General features: G+C 39.2%; 1 protein-coding gene across 1 annotated transcript in view; it reads right to left on the bottom strand.

Moving 5' to 3' along the window:
* Positions 1–5,513: 5,513 nt before the first annotated feature.
* Ubxn7 (UBX domain protein 7) overlaps positions 5,514–19,044 on the bottom strand; it is a 77,733-nt gene continuing 64,202 nt past the window's right edge. The window contains exons 9-11 of the mRNA XM_070029946.1: positions 17,841–18,234; positions 17,637–17,716; positions 5,514–14,506 (exon numbers count right to left, since the gene is read on the bottom strand). Coding sequence (XP_069886047.1) covers positions 14,345–14,506; positions 17,637–17,716; positions 17,841–18,234 — 636 coding nt within the window. The 3' untranslated portion in view covers positions 5,514–14,344. The remainder of the gene's footprint in view (positions 14,507–17,636; positions 17,717–17,840; positions 18,235–19,044) is intronic.

Below are 19,044 nucleotides of genomic sequence, written 5' to 3'. Positions count from 1 at the left end.
CTGGGCCTGGGTGCTGTCCCTCAGCTCTTCAGCTCAAGGCTAGCACTCTACCACTTGAGCCACATCACTACTTCCAGTTTCCTGGTGGTTAATTGGAGATCAGAGGCTCAAGGACTTTCCTGCCCAGGCTGGCTTTGAGCAGCGATCCTCAGATCTCAGCCTCCTGAGTAGCTAGGATTACAGGTGTGAGCCATGGGCACCTGGCTTCCTTTTCTATTTTTTAAATAAGGTTTTTATTGTGTAAATACTGTACAGAGGGGTTACAATCACATGAGTTCCTTTTCTATTTCATGGCAGAGTTTGAGGGGTAATGGAAGTTGTTTTTCTTTGAAAGTCTGGAAGAATTCTTCACACAGTGAATCCATCTAGCCCTGGGCTTTCTTGGCTGGGTGATTATTACTGTTCCAATCTCATGACTTCAATCTTCTTATATCTCTTTAAGGGTCTTCTATCCTCTTAGCTCAGTTTTGCTGAGTCAACTGTATCCAAAATTTTATCCATTTCTTCTAGATTTTCCTATACTCAAGTTAGAGTATATAGGTTTTCAAAGTATTTCCTCATACTACTGTGGATTTAGGGGGGCATTTGTTATATTCCATTGTTTTATCTCTAATTTTGTTGTTTGAGTTTCTTGGTTAAACTGGCTAGGGGCTTATCAATCTTATTTTTTTTAAAGAACTAACTTTTTATTGATATTTTATATTTTAATCTTCATTTCATTAATTTCTTCTCTTTTACTCTGCTAGTCTTGGATGTGGTTTGTTATTGTTTTTCTAGAAGTATGAGTTGTAAGGAAGGTTATTTATTTATTTATTTATTTATTTTTAGTCAGCTGTGGGGCCTGAACTCTGGCCTGGGCGCTGTCCCTCAGCTCTTCAGCTCAAAGCTAGCGCTCTACCACTTGAGCCACAGCACCACTTCCGGCTTTTTCTGTTTATGTGGTGCTGAGGAATCGAACCCAGGGCCTCATGCATGCAAGGCAAGCGCTCTACCACTGAGCCACCTTCCCAGCCCTAGGGCTTTGGCTTTTTTAGTCCAGACCAGTGCTCTACCACTTTGTGCCATAGTTCCACTTCTGGTTCTGTAGTGGTTAATTGGAGACAAGAGTCTCATGGACTTTCCTACCAGGGCTGGCTTCAAACCACAATCCTGAGATCTCAGCCTCCAGAATAACTAAGATTACATGTGTGAGCCACCAGCGCCCAGCTTGGATTTTTCTTTCAATAGTGTCTTATATCCCAGAAGTTCTGATAGGATGATATTTCATTTCATTGCTTTCCAGAAAATTTTTCGTTCTTTCTTCAGTGACTCATATGCCTTTCAACAATGTGCTATTACTTGGAGCATGTATGCTGATTACTGTAGTTTCCTATTCATGAATTATTCCCCTTACTAAATTCATCTCTTCACATTTTAGCCTGAAGTTTATTTCATCAGATGTAATTGCTCCTGCCTGTTATTAGGGTCCCTCTGCTTGGAATGTCTTTTTCATTCTTTCACCTTAAAACTGCATTCATCTCTGTCAGTGAGATGTATTTCTTTTTGTTTTTGTTGGTCATGGGGCTTGAACTCTGGGCCTGAGCACTGTTCCTCTGCTCTTCAGCTCAAGGCTAGCACTCTACCAGTTGAGCCATAGCACCACTTCCAGTTTTCTGATGGTTTATTGGACATAAGAGTTTCAAAGGCTTTCCTGCCTAGGCTGGCTTCGAACTATAATTCTCAGATCTCAGCCTCCTGAGTAGCTAGGATTACAGGCACGAGCCACCGATGCCCACCTTTTGCTGAGAGTTTTAATTATAAACAAATGCTTAACTCTAATGCTTTGCTACATCTATTAAGATGATCAATTGTTTTGTGTGTGTGTGCAAGTTCTGGTGCTTGAATTCTGGGCCCTGTGAGATGTATTTCTTTTCTTTTCTTTCTTTTTTTATTTTTTGTCATTTGTGGGGCTTGAACTCTGGGCCTGGGCACTGTCCCTGCGCTCTTCAGCTCAAGGCAAGCACTCTACCGCTTGAGCCACAGTGCCACTTCTGGTTTTCTAGTGGTTTATTGGAGATAAGAGTCTCATGGACTTTCCTGCCAGGGCTGGCTTTGAACCATGATTCTCAGATCTCAGCCTCCTGAGTAGCTAGGATTACAGGCGTGAGCACTGGCGCTTGGCTGAGAGGTATTTCTTGTAGACAACAAATGGTTGGATCTTGTTTTTTATCCTACTTGTCCTTCTACAGTTGAAACTCATTAACTTCAATATTGAGAGGTGTGCCATATTTTCTGCCATTTTATTTTTATTTTTTGTGATACTTTTCTTGCTTTGCTATTCTACTCTTCTAGTAGGGTCTATTTTTTTATGTAATTTTTTATTTTCTTCTATGGGATATAATTCCCTTGTGTCTTGCAGCACTTGCTTAACATGCATAAATTCCTTTAGCTTTTGATGCTCATAGGTTTCTTTGTATCTCCATCAGTTTTGGTGGATAGCTTCAAGGGCAGTGTAGTCTAGTTGGCAATTATTTTTTAGGCTTGAATTGTCTATAACTCCCTTGAATTTAGTGTATCAAGAAATCTGCTGTTGGGCTGGGAAGTTGGCTCAGTGGTAGAGCACTTGCCTTGCATGCATGAGGCTCTGGGTTCGATTCCTCAGCACCACATAAGCAAAAAGAAAAAAGCCGGAAGTGGCGCTGTGGCTCAAGTGGTAGAGCGCTAGCCTTGAGCTGAAGAGCTGAGGGACAGCACTCAGGTCCAGAGTTCAGGCCCCACGACCGGACCCAAAAAAAAAAAAAAAAAAGAAATCTGCTGTTATTCTAAATGACCTTATAAGTTATTGGTTTCCTCTCTTTTATAGCTTCCAATATTCTTTTTTTTATTGTGAAAATACAGAGGGGTTACAATTACATGGGCAAAATAATGAGTACATTTCTTATCAAGCATTGTAGCCTCCTCCTTTTTTTCCCTTTCCATCCCTTCCCATCCTCCCCTCGTCCCTCCCCCCTCCAATATTCTTTACTAGTGGATATTTAGTGTTTTACTGTGTGTCTAGCAAATTTTTTTCATGAGTTTTTTTTTTTTTTTTTTTGGTCAGTCGTGGGACTTGAACTCTGGGCCTGGGCACTGTCCTTCAGCTCAAGCCACAGCGCCACTTCCTCTAGCAAAAGTTTTTCTTTGATCTTGTTTGCAGTTCTGGGATCCATCACACAGATGACATTACTTCTTGAGATTAGGGATTTTTTCCCCCATTGTTTTGTTAAATATGCTCTCCATGTCTTTAGTTTTTATTTCCTCGTCTGTCCCAGTTACACATAGATTTAGTCTTTTGATGGAGTTTTAAGAGGACTGAGAAGGCCTTTGGTATGTTCTAAGTGTTTATTTGATGTCACTGGTTATTTGATCTAATCTCTAGCTTATCTTCAACTTCTGATAAATATATAACATAAATATATAACATAAATATATATTATATATATATATTTTTTCTGCCAGTCCTGGGGCTTGAACTCTGGACCTGGGTGCCGTCCCTGAGGTTCTTTTCTTCAAGGTGAGGGAACTACCACTTGAGCCACAGTTCCACTTTGATTTTTGAGTGGTTAATTTGAATTAAGAGTAGTGGAGAGCTGAAAAGGTGGCTCAGTGGTAGAGTGCTTGCCTTGCATGCATGAGGCCCTGGGTTCAATTGCTCAGTACCACATAAGCAGAAAAAAGCCGGAAGTGGTGCTGTGGCTAAAGTGGTAGAGCGCTAGCCTTGTGCTGAAGAGCTGAGGGACAGTGCCCAGGCCTAGAGCTCAGGCCCCATGAACCCTTCATTTCCATGGTTTCAGATCAGGTTTTTTTGTTTGTTTCAATTTTTTTGTCAGTCATGGGGCTTGAACTCTGGGCCTGGGCACTGTCTCTGCACTCTTTAGCTCAAGGCTAGCGCTCTACCACTTGAGCCACAGCACCACTTCTGGTTTTCTAGTGGTTTATTGGAGATATTCTTAGACTTTCCTGCCAGGGCTGGCTTTGAACCATGATCCTCAGATCACAGCCTCCTGAGTAGCTAGGATTACAGGTGGGAGCCACTGGCACTGGCTTTCAACTTCTCTTTCTTTATGGAATTCTCCTCTCATATCCTTTACTACCTTTAGTTCACTCAGCTGTTTATGTTCGTTTGTTCTAATTATCTTGATGCCCATCCAATTTTTAAAAATCCAGGGCTGGGAAGGTGGCTCAGTGGTAGAGTGCTTGCCTTGCATGCCTGAGGCCCTGGGTTTGATTCCTCAGCACCACATAAGCAAAAAAAAGCCGGAAGTGGTGCTGTGGCTCAAGCGGTAGAGTGCTAGCCTTGAGCTGAAGAGCTGAGGGACAGCACCCAGGCCCAGAGTTCAGGCCCCATGACCGGACCCAAAAAAAAAAAAATAAAAATCTGTTCTTTCATTTTAAAAAAATTATAATTTTTATGGAGCTGATCATTTGAACCCTTCTTTACTCTGAAGTTCTTCATTGCCATATTATTGGCTTCTGAGGAAGGTATGCAGCCTTATTTATCCATGAATTTCATGAATCTCTAATATACTCTGTTGACGGTTTCTTGCAGCGTCTTAAAGATGTGATGACTCAGAAGTGGTTTATGGATTTGGGAGGGTGGGTCTTGGCTGGCAAATAGTTAATTTCAGTGTTCAAGATACTATGTGTGAGGCTTGTCTCCACTTAAGGTGAGGAAGCTGAGTTTCAAAGTCTATTGCCATGGGGCTGGAAAGGTGGCTCAGTGGTAGAGCGCTTGCCTTGCATGCATGAGGCCCTGGATTCAATTCCTCAACACCACGTGAGCAAAAAGAAAAAAGCTGGAAGTGGCGCTGTGGCTCAAGTGGTAGAGTGCTAGCCTTGAGCTGAAGAGCTTAGGGACGGCGCCCAGGCCCAGAGTTCAGGCCCCACGACTGGACCCTCCCTTCCCCTCCAAAACAAAGTCTCTTGCCATGGTAAATCATGGCCTTGTGTTTGTGTTTAATGAAGAGTCACTACTATCTGTGTTCTCAGAGGGGACAGCCATATTGGACACTACAGTTGCACAACTTATCAAACAAGGCTTATCCAAACAAACTTATCCAAACAAGGCTTATAGCTAACATGCTTTTGGGTTGGTTTTTTTTTTTTGACACTTTCATCAAAATCTTCCACATAGTAAGCATAGAGAAAAACCTAGCATACATTATACTTGACAATGAAATTCTAAACTAATCTTCATCAGAGATACTAAGTTGCTCAAATATGGGAATACAAAGGCAAACTTTTGGAATCTAAATTACATCAATGAATGTAATATACAGATTTCTACCTCACAAAAAAAAGCAACACAAAAAATACTGAAAACTTTTTATTTTTATTTCCAAGATCAAATATTACAACAGGACATTTACATGTATTTATAAAAAATGCAGCAGTTTAATTTATAGATCAGAGGTTTCCTTGAGTTTGGTCCCTCTCTCAGCACAGTGAGCTGACGTCTTCAAAAGACTTATCGTCCCACTCCCTTCCCTCCCCCACCCAATTGTCCCACCCACCATCCCCAATTCAAGTTGCAATATTAATATAAAGCAACTGGGTACAACACAGCAAGAATATTCACAATTTGGTACAGCCAAAACTAGAGGATCACCAACGGAAAGACCCTCACTTTGAATAAGTATTTGCCTATAGACTATGTGTATCTATAGATAGATCACACCCAGTTATCTAAGATTTCCCTGGTATTAGAGCAAGTGGAAGTTTCCATTGAGTCTTAGCCAGCAGTTACAGCTCTGCCTTATCTAATGGCATGTTTTTCTCCCTAAGTTTAGAATGTAAATTACCTCCATGTGCCTTTTAGTATCAGGCTTTCCCTAGCACCTTTGTTATCACTTCCTAACTAGGAGGTTTCTGGTTGTTTTGAATTTTTAAAAAATTGATGGTCCAGTCACCTCTCGCTCACTGGTTCTAAAGTTTGCTTTCCAACTTTGGGAAGAGCTATAGAAACAAATCTCCTAGCACCATAGAATTAAAGACCCAGAAAACTGAGAATTCTGCATTCTAGGGAGCACTTGCCAGAACACTACAATAAAAGCATTGACTTGGTCCATGATCTCCTTGAATTTAGTAACAAAGTTAAACTACACAATATATTTAGAGCCAGTCCTGCATTAAGAATGAAAATCTTAGAAAGACCACCACTTTGTCCAGATTAAGGTGAGTACACAAACATTTCAGGGAATTTCTAAATACTGTTAGTAACTGCTTGAGAAGACACTTTTAAAGCAAATTATCTCACTCAAGTCCCCAATCCACCCTCATCCCTATTCCCAAACAAATTTTATTCCTTGACTAAACTCTGAATAAGATGAGAAATAAGGTTTGGAAATAAGAAATGTTTTAAAACACAATTGTAAAAACATGCCAGAATTGGACAGTCCAGATGATTCTAAACTTATTTTTCAAACTGAATTCATACAAAACATGCAGAATCCATAAATACTCCTGAGAATTTCCATGGAGCAATCAATACTTCTAGAAAGAGGGTTTTCTTAAGGGTTAAAAGAAAAAAGAAGAGACAAAACACAACTATGCTTAGAGTTTGGTAACAACCAAGAGAAAAATCATCCTGAAAAAAAGTTCTTAAGAACAGTGAAAAATTGACAAATTCATGTCAAAGCTTGAATAAAAGATTCTCAGTCTAGGCATCATGTTATTTCAAACGGTACTCATGCCTCTGTATTTGAGATTAGAAGATTATCTTTACAGCTTTACTATCTCCTAGTGTTTTTAAGAACTTTCCAAAGCAGAGGGCTAACCGAGGAGAGTAATAAGGCCCAGCCCCCAAGTGGGCAATATAAATAGTCCAATAGTCCCTACTACTTGCTACTTATTTACTGAAAGGCGGATGTCACATGTTAACTTTCACTCTAATAGGATTTTTCTGATGCCAATACCATTCTATGTGAGGCTTAACGTACAGGGCAATGTTATCAAAATTTTGTTAAAATCACATGATCATTATTATAATAAACCTGTTTGTATCTTGAATCATATCATATAGTTGCTATTTTCCCTTATTAAAAACACAACAGGCTGGGCGCTGATGGCTCACGCCTGTAATCCTAGTTACTCAGGAGGCTGAGATCCGAGGATCACAGTTCAAAGCCAGCTTGGGCAGAAAAGTCCATGAGACTCTTATTCCAATTAACTACTCAGAAAAATGATGGAAGTGGTACTGTGGCTCAAGCAGTAGAACACTCAACTAGCCTTGAGCATAAAGGGGCTCAGGGACAATGCCCAGGCCCTGAGTTCAAGCTCCAGGACCAGAGAAAACAAACTTTTTTTTTTAACATACTATAATTTTGTTAAAAATTGATCTTTAACTATCAACATTCTAATGTCCTTATGTTGGATTCTGGTGGCATGTACTCTAAAGTCAGTTACCCTGATTTTTGGGGTGGGGGGACAGTAGGGGGGAAATAAATGGTTCCAGATTAAGAATATCTCCCCCATCAGTTATCATTCCCGAGTCTATGGACAAGGCAAATTAAAATGGGAGGATTCAATTACAAGTTAGAATTTAATGATTTGAAATTTTCCCCATTTTCTAATAAATGACTCTTGCTAGCCCAAGTAGATTAGTAACTTTTTTCATTTCTTTTTTCCTTTTTTTTTAAACCAGTGCCAGTCCTGCAGCTTTGAACTCAGGGCCTTGGCACTGTCCTTGAGCTTTTTTTGCTCAAAGCTAGCACTCTACTACTTGAGCCAGTTTTTCTCTTTATGTGGTACTGAAGAATCAAACCCAGGGCTTCACGCATGCTAGGCAAGCACTCTACCACTGAGCCACATTCCCAGCCCCATAACTTTTTTCTTGATGGAGGTTAAGATCACTTATGTTTTGTCTAGCTTGATTATTTTTAAAATCTAAGGAATCACCTAAGACATATAAAATCTTAGGACATTTTTATGTCTATAGAGAAAAAGTACTATTAAACAAAAGCATGCTGCTGTCACAGAATGAGGACTACAACGTCCATATGTATATTTAAGAAATGAGTGTTCTTAGGCAAAATATTACCATTGCTATTTCCATGTAATCCTACAGTCTGCTCACCTTTCAAAACCATCTCACTATAGGAATCCTAAACTGTTTTTTACTGAAGTAGTTCATATTGGATTGCCCAACTTTACTTTGGGATCATGTGGCATATTAAAGAAAGGCCATATTAAAAATATAGCCCAAATTAATCAAGTTTATGAGATTCTAAGTGATATAACAGTTATCGTAGCCCTCTGACCCCCCCCCCCCAAAAAAAAAGAAGAGGCATCAGAAAACAAGCAATTTTTCTTTTTGGAAAAAACGAATTCTTGTTAAGTAGAAAGAAGATGAACTATAAAAAGGATGTTTGCCTCAAACTCTTCTCTTGTATGTTAATCTACAAAAACTGAGAAATTTAGCAGGTATAATTCATACCTGTAATCCCAGCATTCAGGAGCCTGTGGCAGAACAATTGTGAGTTTAAGGCTAGTCTTAGATCACACAGTGAGACCTATACAAAGGAAGGGAGGAGGGGGGACATGTATTTTCAAATGGAATTTCTTAAACATATCCAATTACATTATAATCATGTCAATTTTGGGAAAAAATGTTAAAAATCAAGAACAGAGAACAAAGAAGTAAAAAAAATGTTTTTGTTTAGGACTGGAGCATAGCTCAAGTAGTACAACAGCTGCCTAACAAGTGTGAAGCCCTCTGATTTCAATCTCATGTACAGCAGGGGGGAAAAAAGTTTTTTAAGCCAGGAGCCAGTGGCTCAAGCCTGTAATCCTAGTTACTCAGGAGGCTGAGATCTAAGGATCATGGTTCAAAGCCAGCCCTGGCAGGAAAGTCCATGAAGATTCTTATCTCCAATTAACCACCAGAAACTGGAAGTGGCACTGTGGCTCAAGCAATAGAGTGCTCACCTTGAGCTGAAGAGCTGGACAGCGCCCAGGCCCAGAGTTCAAGCACCACGACCAAAAAAAAAGAAAAAAAAAAGAAAAAAAAAGTTTTCATATCCAATAATCTTAACACTTCAAGTTACTTCACAGGAAAATAAATCAAGGCCATCATAATTCTATTGTAAATAACAACTGTTGATTCTAAGCTGCCTCTTTAGTAGAGATCACACGTAAGTAATTAAAAGAGAACAACCACTAGCCGGCACCGGTGGCTCACGCCTATAATCCTAGCTATTGAGGAGGCTGAGGTCTGAGGATCATGGTTCAAAACCAGCCCAGGCAGAAAAGTCTGTGAGACTCTTATCTCCAATAAACCACTAGAAAACTGGAAGTGGCGCTGTGGCTCAAGCGGTAGAGCGCTCGCCTTGAGCTGAAGAGTGCAGGGATAGTGCCCAGGCCCAGAGTTCAAGCCCAATGACCGACACAAAAAAATAAAAATAAAAAGAAGAACAACCACTGAAATGTCAAATCAGTGAGACATCAATATATTAGGTTATTGCCGGTTATTTGCAATTCTAAAGAATATTCTTGACACTATTCTAAAATGTGTACTAAGCAATACTAGGTTTCATGACAAAACAACTGGAATGCTAAGCAAGGCAAAGCAATGAAGTTAAATATTCATAGTCCACAGCTGTCTGGCAATAGTCTGTTTCATCAAGGCTTATACACTACTAGAAAATTGCCATGCTCATCAGAAAGGTTGGTTCTTGCTCTGCTCATTACTTTTAAGTTTTAATTTTACCAGACATTATTCATCAGTCCACACTCAAGTAACTGAGTAGTTCAGTGGAAGATGGTCAAACAGGCCTGTGACGTCGGAGAATGGCCCACTATGGGATATGATAAAAAAAATTTTAAATCACCTTAAAGGGATGTAGAAAAGTTGCATCTGCTCAAACTGTAAGTGAATTCTACAATGTATACAATTTTCCAACAATTGCTAAGCCAGTTCTTTAAAACACACAAAACAAAAATTTACTCTACTGTGACATACTGTTTTCATTAATTACATTTTAGACATACTCAACATTAATTGACACAGCATAAAGGTTTATAAATTAATTGCTTAAAAGATCATTATCAGATCAATTACTATGAAACTTTTGTTTTAGGGGATTGCAGTCATCACAGTGAGGTTAGATCAAGTTACTGGGCAAGTGACACCTGGATACAAAAAGAAAAGCAAAGAAGCTAGTGAATAAGCACACTTTTAATCAGCCTGAGGATAACATAATAAAGGGAGACTAGATGTATGAGATTTCTTAGAGGACACTTCTGGTTGTCCAGTGGGTCCCTAGAGTTTCCGCAAAGGCTGCAGTTCCAGGTGTATATTTGCACTTTATGGAACTAATAGCCCCACTCACAACAGAACTTATAATGTATTGTATACTTAGTTCATAATAGGATGGAGAAATTAGATCTTTCCTACATTTTTCAGTTACTAGTGACTTTCTCTGATATTTTTGTAAGTGAGATCTAGTGAGATCTCTGCTAGTGAAGAATTCTGAGTCTTGGGAATCAATAGTCCTTACCCACTTGAATACTTACAACTTAATGCCCTAAAACCTAGCAGTTGCAAAAGGTGACAATAAAGAATATAGGTGAGTTGAAACTATTTGAAATGTTTACCACTTTTCAGTCTTTATAAAATTTCCTAACTACCACCTACACTACTCTTTCTCATTTCTAAACTTCTATTATAATTAGCTCAAACTCAAAAGGTAAACAAACATTTGTATGTTCTCTAATTACTTCCTGTGTAGTTTCCCACCTTAACTGAGACTGCCAAGAATCATATTCTTAGATTCCACATTATTTCCAGCTTTGACTAAGGACTCAATAGGTAATGCTGCTTTACACAAGCAACAAAGTAAAATGTTATAGAATTTAAAACATACAGAAGCCTGGTGTCAGTGGCTCACACTTGTAACTCTAGCTACTCAGGGGAGGCTGACACTGAGGACTGTGGTTCCAAGCCAGACCAGGTAGGAAAGTCCATGAGACTCATCTCCAATAAGCCACTGAAAAAGCTGGAAGTAGAGCTGTGGCTCAAGTGGTAGAGCACTAGCCTTGAGCAAAAAAAACAAAAGCAAAAACACTCTCAGGGACAGTACCCAGGACCAGAGTGCAAGGACCCAAAAATAAAACAAACAACTCATTTACAGAGGATTTAGTTCAGCGATCTAGCATGGATGGAATATTAAAAAGATAACTAAATATTCTTTTTCATGTAAGAAAACAAAACCAGATGATAATTTATAGAGCCCAAAAGCAAGAATATTAACTTCTGGATAAAATGATTACCCTAACAGAAGAAAACAGAGCATGGATTGAACAGAAGACAGACTCTGGGTCTCAAGTGTGAATTGCCCATGACCAAAGTCATGAATTCCAATCTTCTTCTTATTTATTAAATGAAAATATACTTTTTATAGGATTCATAGGAGGACTTAAGGAAACAATACTCATAAAGTCCATAACACGTCAGCTGCTCAAAATTACTTCCTTGTTCTCCCCTCATTTGCCACTGTTTTTTTCTTCTCTAGTTCCTTCCTAGGATCAAATTCAAAAAAGTATTCCTCTCATTTTGTTTTTCTCATTACTTTTCATTTTTATCTTCCTGTATTTCTCTTATGCTCAGTGTATATTGTTCTTTTCATTTTCCATCTTTTAAAACTCTTTTTGAAACTGTTAATTATAGGAAGTAACTCATAGGAAGTTAACTACTTTTAAGTAGCCTGACTGACCACATTTAACCTATTTAATGACACTACTCCCTTGAAGAGCAAAGTAACTTGCAGCAGAAATAAAGCAAACTAAGCAAGCATGCTCCTTATGTGGATTAAGTTCATGAGCAAGGCAATACTCTTATTTACTCTTCCACTGGACAATCATAACCTCCCACACTGTCTACTCTATCAAACCCAAGATAATAACACTCTTCTCTCAAGATACTCTCTACATCTTGTATTCTAAAGTCATCATTATATCTAAGTTGGATGACTGCATTATGCCCAGTCTCTTACTTAAATCATATACGTGGGCATTCCACAGTAACTTAAGTTGAAAAAGTCACTTTCGTTTCTCATAGATATGCCAGTGCTGAGCACATAAAAAAAGAACTACACCCTCTCACTTACATACATGCTGCCTCAGATTCTCAAGATATGTTTTATGAAGAAAAGCTAGTGGGTAAGAGGATGAGAGAGTCCTAAAGGGAACATGCTTGACTTCATTTTTTGGATTTGGGCTTTAGCTATTAGTGTGCTGAGGATTAAAGAAGGGTCCAGCACAGCACAAATCTGAGCATACCCAGGCTTCTTACCCTGTGCCTCCCTAAAGTTTTAGATTTCTGACCTTAACTACCATCAATAAGTGTTTTCTCTCCATTGTACCCTTGATAGTCTATAGCTCTATTCCTCAGATAGCAAGTATGCTATCCAAGTTCTGAGACATAACTGAGGAATTAAAGTATAAGTCACTTCCTCAATAAATTAGGAGCTGCTAGTTAAGCCTCGAAAGTCTGTTAAAAACACCAAAGTGGTATTATTCAGCCACCAATCTGAAGAGGGAACTTTGACTCAAGGTATAAATGAAACTGTAATTATATAAATATATTTATAAATATTTATACAATTATATACTTATACATAGCACTTACACAGACAGAAAAAAAAGAACATTAATTCAAAAGGACTCACTGAAGAATAACAACTTTCCATGATTTCCTTGAGAAGATATATAATCCATTCTTCAGAAAGGATCCTCAAAAATCCAGCCATTAAAAACCATATTGTGTACAAGCAATACACAGCATCTGTTTTTTGTTTTTTTTTTAATCCCCTACTTGCCAAGAGAACAATCTTAAAGTAGATGGGAACCTAAAGGTCTCTGAGCAGTAATTCATGTTCCTTAAATATTAGAATTAATCTAAATCCCCAACTGACAAAATAAGTCATTTATATTATTTTAATGGTTGCATAAGTTAGAAATTCTGATTTTGTCACCAGATCACTATTACCTCATTAGAGTACTCAAAAGCTCAAGGTAAAACTGAGCATATAGTGATGCTGACAAGTTAAAAGCATTATACATATTCAAGATGGCCTTTTTGAAATAATACTGAAAAGAGCATTCAACAACTACTGTTTGAATGTGGCTTTTGTTGGCAGAAACTCCCTGCAACATCTGAAGATTACTAGTAATTCTCAACCCCCCACCCTTTTACTAGCTATTGTCTTATGAGCTGACTTTAAAGGTCTTCCCCTCAGAGACTTTCAGTTTTGATTTCTTCCGAGAAAACTGTGAGGATTAAAACCCATCAGTCACTAGAGCCTTTCAGTAATTATTCCAACCAGGGGTAAAAAAATGAATCACTTCTAACCAAGGGAACATGGTTACCAACTCTCAGCTGTATGTTTTTCTTCTTCCCCTGGGACACACATAAGTATGCCATAAGCACATAGGACAATCAATAGCCACAGTGGTTACAATCACAAGCCATTGTACTGCATGATTATCGAACAGCTGCCTTCCTACAGATCACTGTAGACCCAGACAACGAGGAGCTAAAGGAACTAATATGCTGCACTGGCAAAAACAGCAAGCACCTCCCTACACCAATCACATTATGCTCACTAAATGTGTACTCTAGGACTAGCAGGATCAATATACTTAATAGAGTAATAATGAAGAAAGCTCTCTCAAGCTAGGACATTGAAAGCCGCCCCATGCTACACATCCTTCACTGAGCACTCACTCTGCCAATGACACATATTAAGGAAATAACTCTTGTAACTTCAATATAGGAATCCTCTGGGATAAAAACTGAATATGGTGAGCAATAATTATAAGGGAGGTATTTTCCATGTAAATGAAAGCCTAAATATTTTGTCAGAAGATATTTTCCTACTGTGTTGAAAGAATTTCTTTTCCCAACTACAAATGGGAGCTTACAGAAAAGGGGCTTGTTTTTATTCTGAATCTGGACAGTTTTCTTTTCAGAGTCTGAACGCATTATCATCTGATCCCAAAGTGCCGTGCAAATGACCTCTTCATGGGACGCATTTCCTGCTGCCAGTACTAGGGAAGATCTTATCCTTACACTTCCATTTGGTCACCAGATTAGGGAAGAAAGAAAGAGGGAAAAAGAAGAAAATTGAAGGCAAGAGAAAAGGAGGAAAAAGTAATGGGGGAGAAAGAGACTGAGTATAGACAAGAACAAGAAGTAAGAGAAGGCAGGTGACTTGCTTGCCCAACTTTGGCTCTATGGTCCTATGAGCCAAAATGCATTACTTAGTAACATGGTATCTCACGAAAAAAGGGAAAAAAGGGGTAAGCTGAGAGAGGTCAGGCCATGATGTTAATTTCTTTCTTGTACAAAGACAGTCTCTTGAGGACAAAGGCCAGCCTCCTGTAATGTAATATCATAGTCCAGGTGAGATAGTTTTCTTCGAGGGAAGTTGGTGAGTAGTTCAAAGCGTTCATTTGGATATCCTTTAGATTGGACATGCTTTACCAAAGCCTATAAGAAACAAGAGACAGATATAACATCATTATAAATAAAAGGTAACAGCACATTAATAAATGGATATATAATACCACTTTATCATATTAGATGAAATACAAAGCATTATTCTTTCAGATATCCAAATATTATTCTTGAAGAAGGGCCAAGATAAATCTATATCCAACAACTTCCAGTGATACTGAATTATTACTGACTCTGCAATATACAAGCAAATTCAAATTTATAAAAAAAAATTTGGGGGGGGGGGTCCGGTCGTGGGGCCTGAACTCTGGGCCTGGGCGTTGTCCCTCAGCTCTTCAGCTCAAGGCTAGCACTCTACCACTTGAGCCACAGCGCCACTTCCGGCTTTTTTCTTATGTGGTGCTGAGGAATCAAACCCAGGGCCTCATGCATGCAAGGCAAGCACTCTACCATTGAGCCACCTTCCCAGCCCGTAAACTGTAAGACTCTTTTTTTTTTTTTTTGTCAGTCATGGGACTTGAACTCTGTGCTTGGGCGCTGTCCCTGTGCTCTTCAGCTTAAGGCGAGTGCTCTACCACTTGAGCCACAGTGCCATTTTCAAATTTATAAAATATTGTACCACATTTAAACATCTGATTAGTTTTCCTTCCTAACTTCATCAGGGAAAGATACGGTTTTCATTCTATCTATGGCTAGTCCTGCAACCAATGTAGACTTTCTTCTAGTCTTTGCAGAAACCATATCACTGCAGAATAACCCATTAAAATTTCTTCACTATGTCCCTCTATATAGATGCTTACTATCATACTTAAAACATGCTCAGTCTCCTCAACCATTATATTTCTTCTATCTATTGCTCATTCTTCCATCCAGTTTTCCCATCAAACTTCTCAAAAGAATGGTCTATAGGGGCTGGGAAGGTGGCTCAGTGATAGAGCGCTTGCCTTGCATGCCTGAGGCCCTGGGTTCGATTCCTCAGCACCACATAAGCAAAAAGCCGGAAGTGGTGCTGTGGCTCAAGTGGTAGAGCACTAGCCTTGAGCTGAAGAGCTGAGGGACAGTGCCCAGGCCCAGAGTTCAGGCCCCACGACTGGACAAAAAAAAAAAAAAGAATGGTCTATACAGTAGTGCTCTCTGCAAGACAGGTCCCAAGATTCCCAGCTAATGTCTGAAAGCAAACAGTATATCCTGTATGTAGTATTTGTGTGTGTGTACAAAATTATGTATACGTAACTTTTTGTACATACATATCTACAATAAAGTCTAACATCATAGAGACACTGGAGATGATAAAGAATAATAATAAAACAGAAAATATACTGTAATAAAATTACCAGTATTATTGCTCTTAAGCTTTGGAACCATTAAGTAAAACAAAGATCACTAAATAATTACTAACATTACAAGTATAAGTATTTTTTAAACCTAATTATTTTGTTTTTTTAAAATAAGGGTTACTTGAAAACAAGCACTACGATACTATTAACAGTTAGTCTGAAAATCAAGATGCCTAGTAACTCACAGTTAGGTAGCACATATAACCTGGACAAAGGAATGATTTACAACCCAGGTAACAGAATGGAAAGTTACAAGTTTTCATCATGTGACTCAGAATGGTATGTAATTTAAAACTTATGAATTATTGAATGTTTTTAGAACACAACTGACCATGCTAACTAAAAGGGCACATAAAGGAGGACCTACTGTACTTGCTCTCTCCTTAATCTCCTCTCTGTTTTCTTCCAAACACTAAGACAGGAAGACAGAATAGGTTACTAGCACCAGAGGCCAGATCTAGTCACACAGTCTTCAAGAATCAGGCAAGAAGCCAGGCGCCAGTGGCTCACACCTGTAATTCTAGCTACTCAGGAGGCTGAGATCTGAGGATTGCAGTTCAAAGCCAGCCTGGGCAGGAAACTCTGTGAGACTCTTATTTCCAATAAACTCTCAAAAGACGGGAAGTGACGCTGTAGCTCAAGTGGTAGAGCGCTCACCTTGAGCTGAAGAGCTGAGGGACAGCGCTCAGGTCCAGAGTTCAAGCCCCACGACCAACAACAACAACAAAAAAATCAGGCAAGTAAAACAAAACACCAGAATTTAGATTAAGGGAATGATTCAACTGTAGAACACCTGTCTAGCAACCACAAGGCTTTGAGTTCAAGCCCCAGTACCAAAAAGTAAATAAATAAATAAACAAATAAACAAACAAGAAACCCAAAGAATCAGTTAAAGTACTTCTAGCCATAATGAATAGGATATAGATGCCTGACCAAAAGAGGGTTTTATTTATAGGCTAAGCAAAGCTAGCTACACTCATTCTTTTCCAGAGGGAAAGCTGTGGATTTTAGATGAAAAGAACCTGAGCATCACCATGATGGATCATGCCATGTGCAAACTGAGAAGTAAACAAAGCCACCAGCTTACAGAGAGAGGAGAAGCACATTTAGTAGAGTCACAAGGAGAAAACTTTAAAACTTTCAGCAGGGAGATGGCCTTTATTCTTAACCACTTTGCAGTAAAAATACTTAGGAAACCCAAACTCTCTCTCCCCCTGTAGTCATCAAATAACCCCACTCCTTTTTCAGAAGTAGTAATTTCAACTGGGTTTATATTCCATAGTTACAGAATAGAAAAACTTTCACTGGTCCATGACTTGCCTAAGAGAAGGAAATACACTAATTACAAATAAAATTCACCACAATCAAGTTTCCAGTTACATACTGGAGCTTACACCCATAGCAAAGAACCAGGCAATGCTCACTGGACTTATTAATTATTATTTCTCTGGACTAGCAATACAGCTCATGGTAGAGCACTTGCCTAGCATGACTAAGGCCTAGGGTTGGACATCTAGCACTAACAACAAAAAAAAAAAAAGAGAAAAGAGGGGCTGGGAAGGTGGCTCAGTGGTAGAACGCTTGCCTTGCATGCCTGAGGCCCTGGGTTCGATTCCCGAGCACCACATAAGCAAAAAGAAAAAAGCCGGAAGTGGTGCTGTGGCTCAAGTGGTAGAACGCTAGACTTGAGCTGAAGAGCTTGAGGGACAGCGCCCAGGCCCAGAGTTCAGGCCCCATGACTGGACTCCCCCCTGCCAAAAAAAAAAGAAAAAAGAAAAGAAATTTCTCTCTGCTTTCACTAAATGCTTCAAATGAGATATACTTACTAGCAGTTTAGCTTGTTCTGGAAGAGTGATCTGCTCCCTTTTTCCATCTGGGTACCGCAACATCAGCTGTGCTTTTGGTCCTAAGGGAAGATAATAGTAACAATAATAAAAGATTTAGTTCAAGACAGATTAATTTAAATAGGTAAATCAAGTAATTCAGTAATATCCAAGTTTCAAGTAAAAGAAGTCTATTCTGTAACCCACCATTTACATCTACCCCCTCCACTATTCCATCTGATTTTTCAGGTGACATCTCCAGGATCTCTGTATCCACAGCTGTCAATACTTGGTGGTTAGTGGCTGCTCCAGGGTCAGCTCTGGCTGGGGGCTCAGTCAGTGGCCTTCTGTTCTCTTCTTTTCTATGCCCCAAATCTTTGTGGGGAGACTTTCTGGATTTGGCAAGATTCTCTATCTCCTCTTCTTCATCAGAACCACAAACAGATATGAACTCCTCACTGCCAGAAAAAAGTTCAGATTCAGATTCTTCATCTGAACGGCTATCCTGTTTTGTCTGTGTTGAATCGAAATGTGTCTCTTGCAAGGAGGCTCTGATGGCAGCTTCTAACTGGCTGTCTTCACTTGCATCTATAAGGCTCTCCTGTGAGATGCAGTCATAAAACACAGGCAGAAAGAAATCAGTTAAACCAAAAACAATAATCAAGGCAAAAAGGATAAAAATCATAGTAATCTATTTTTCATTATTGTTTTCCATTGAAAAAAAAATTTTTTGCCAGTCCTGGGGTTTGAACTCAGGGCCTGGGCACCATCTCTGAGTTTCTTTTTGCTCAAGGCTAGCACTCTACCATTTGAGCCATAGTGTCACTTCTGGATTTTTCTGTTTATCTGGTACTGAGGAATCGAACCCAGAGCTTCATAATGCTAGGCAAGCAAGCACTCTACCACTAAGCCACATTTTCAGTCCTTGAAAGTATTTTTAACAGTAATTTTATGTCATCTGAGAGCAGGAACTTAGTCTTACAAAGCCAAAGTGAAATGGATTATCTTTAGAAACAAAAGTAAAAAGCTATCATAGCATCTAGCACACTGTTGTTTCAAGCATAGGCATATTTCACATGAGGATGAGCAAAACTAGGAAAACAGCTTATTCCTTTCCAAGAAAAGGGAAAAATTAAACTTTTACATTATAAAGCCAAAACACTCTTAAATTGACAAACAAGCCAGGTGCTGATGGCTCATGCCTATAATCCTAGTTACACAGGAGGCTGAGATGTGAGGACTGCAGTTCAAAGCCAGCCAGGTCAGGAAAGTCTATGAGACTCTCATCTCCAATTAACCACCAGAAAATTACAAGTGGCTCTGTGGCTCAAAGTGGTAGAGCACTATCCTTGAGTAAGAGAGCTCAGGGACAACACCCAAGCCCTGAGTTCAATCCCCATAACCAACAACA

Source organism: Dipodomys merriami, unplaced genomic scaffold, assembly GCF_024711535.1.
Source record: "Dipodomys merriami isolate MVZ:Mamm:240054 unplaced genomic scaffold, mDipMer1.0.p SCAF_2, whole genome shotgun sequence".
NCBI lineage: Eukaryota > Metazoa > Chordata > Mammalia > Rodentia > Heteromyidae > Dipodomys > Dipodomys merriami.
Note: the sequence above shows the minus strand (reverse complement) of the source record. Positions and strands in the feature narration are given on the sequence as shown.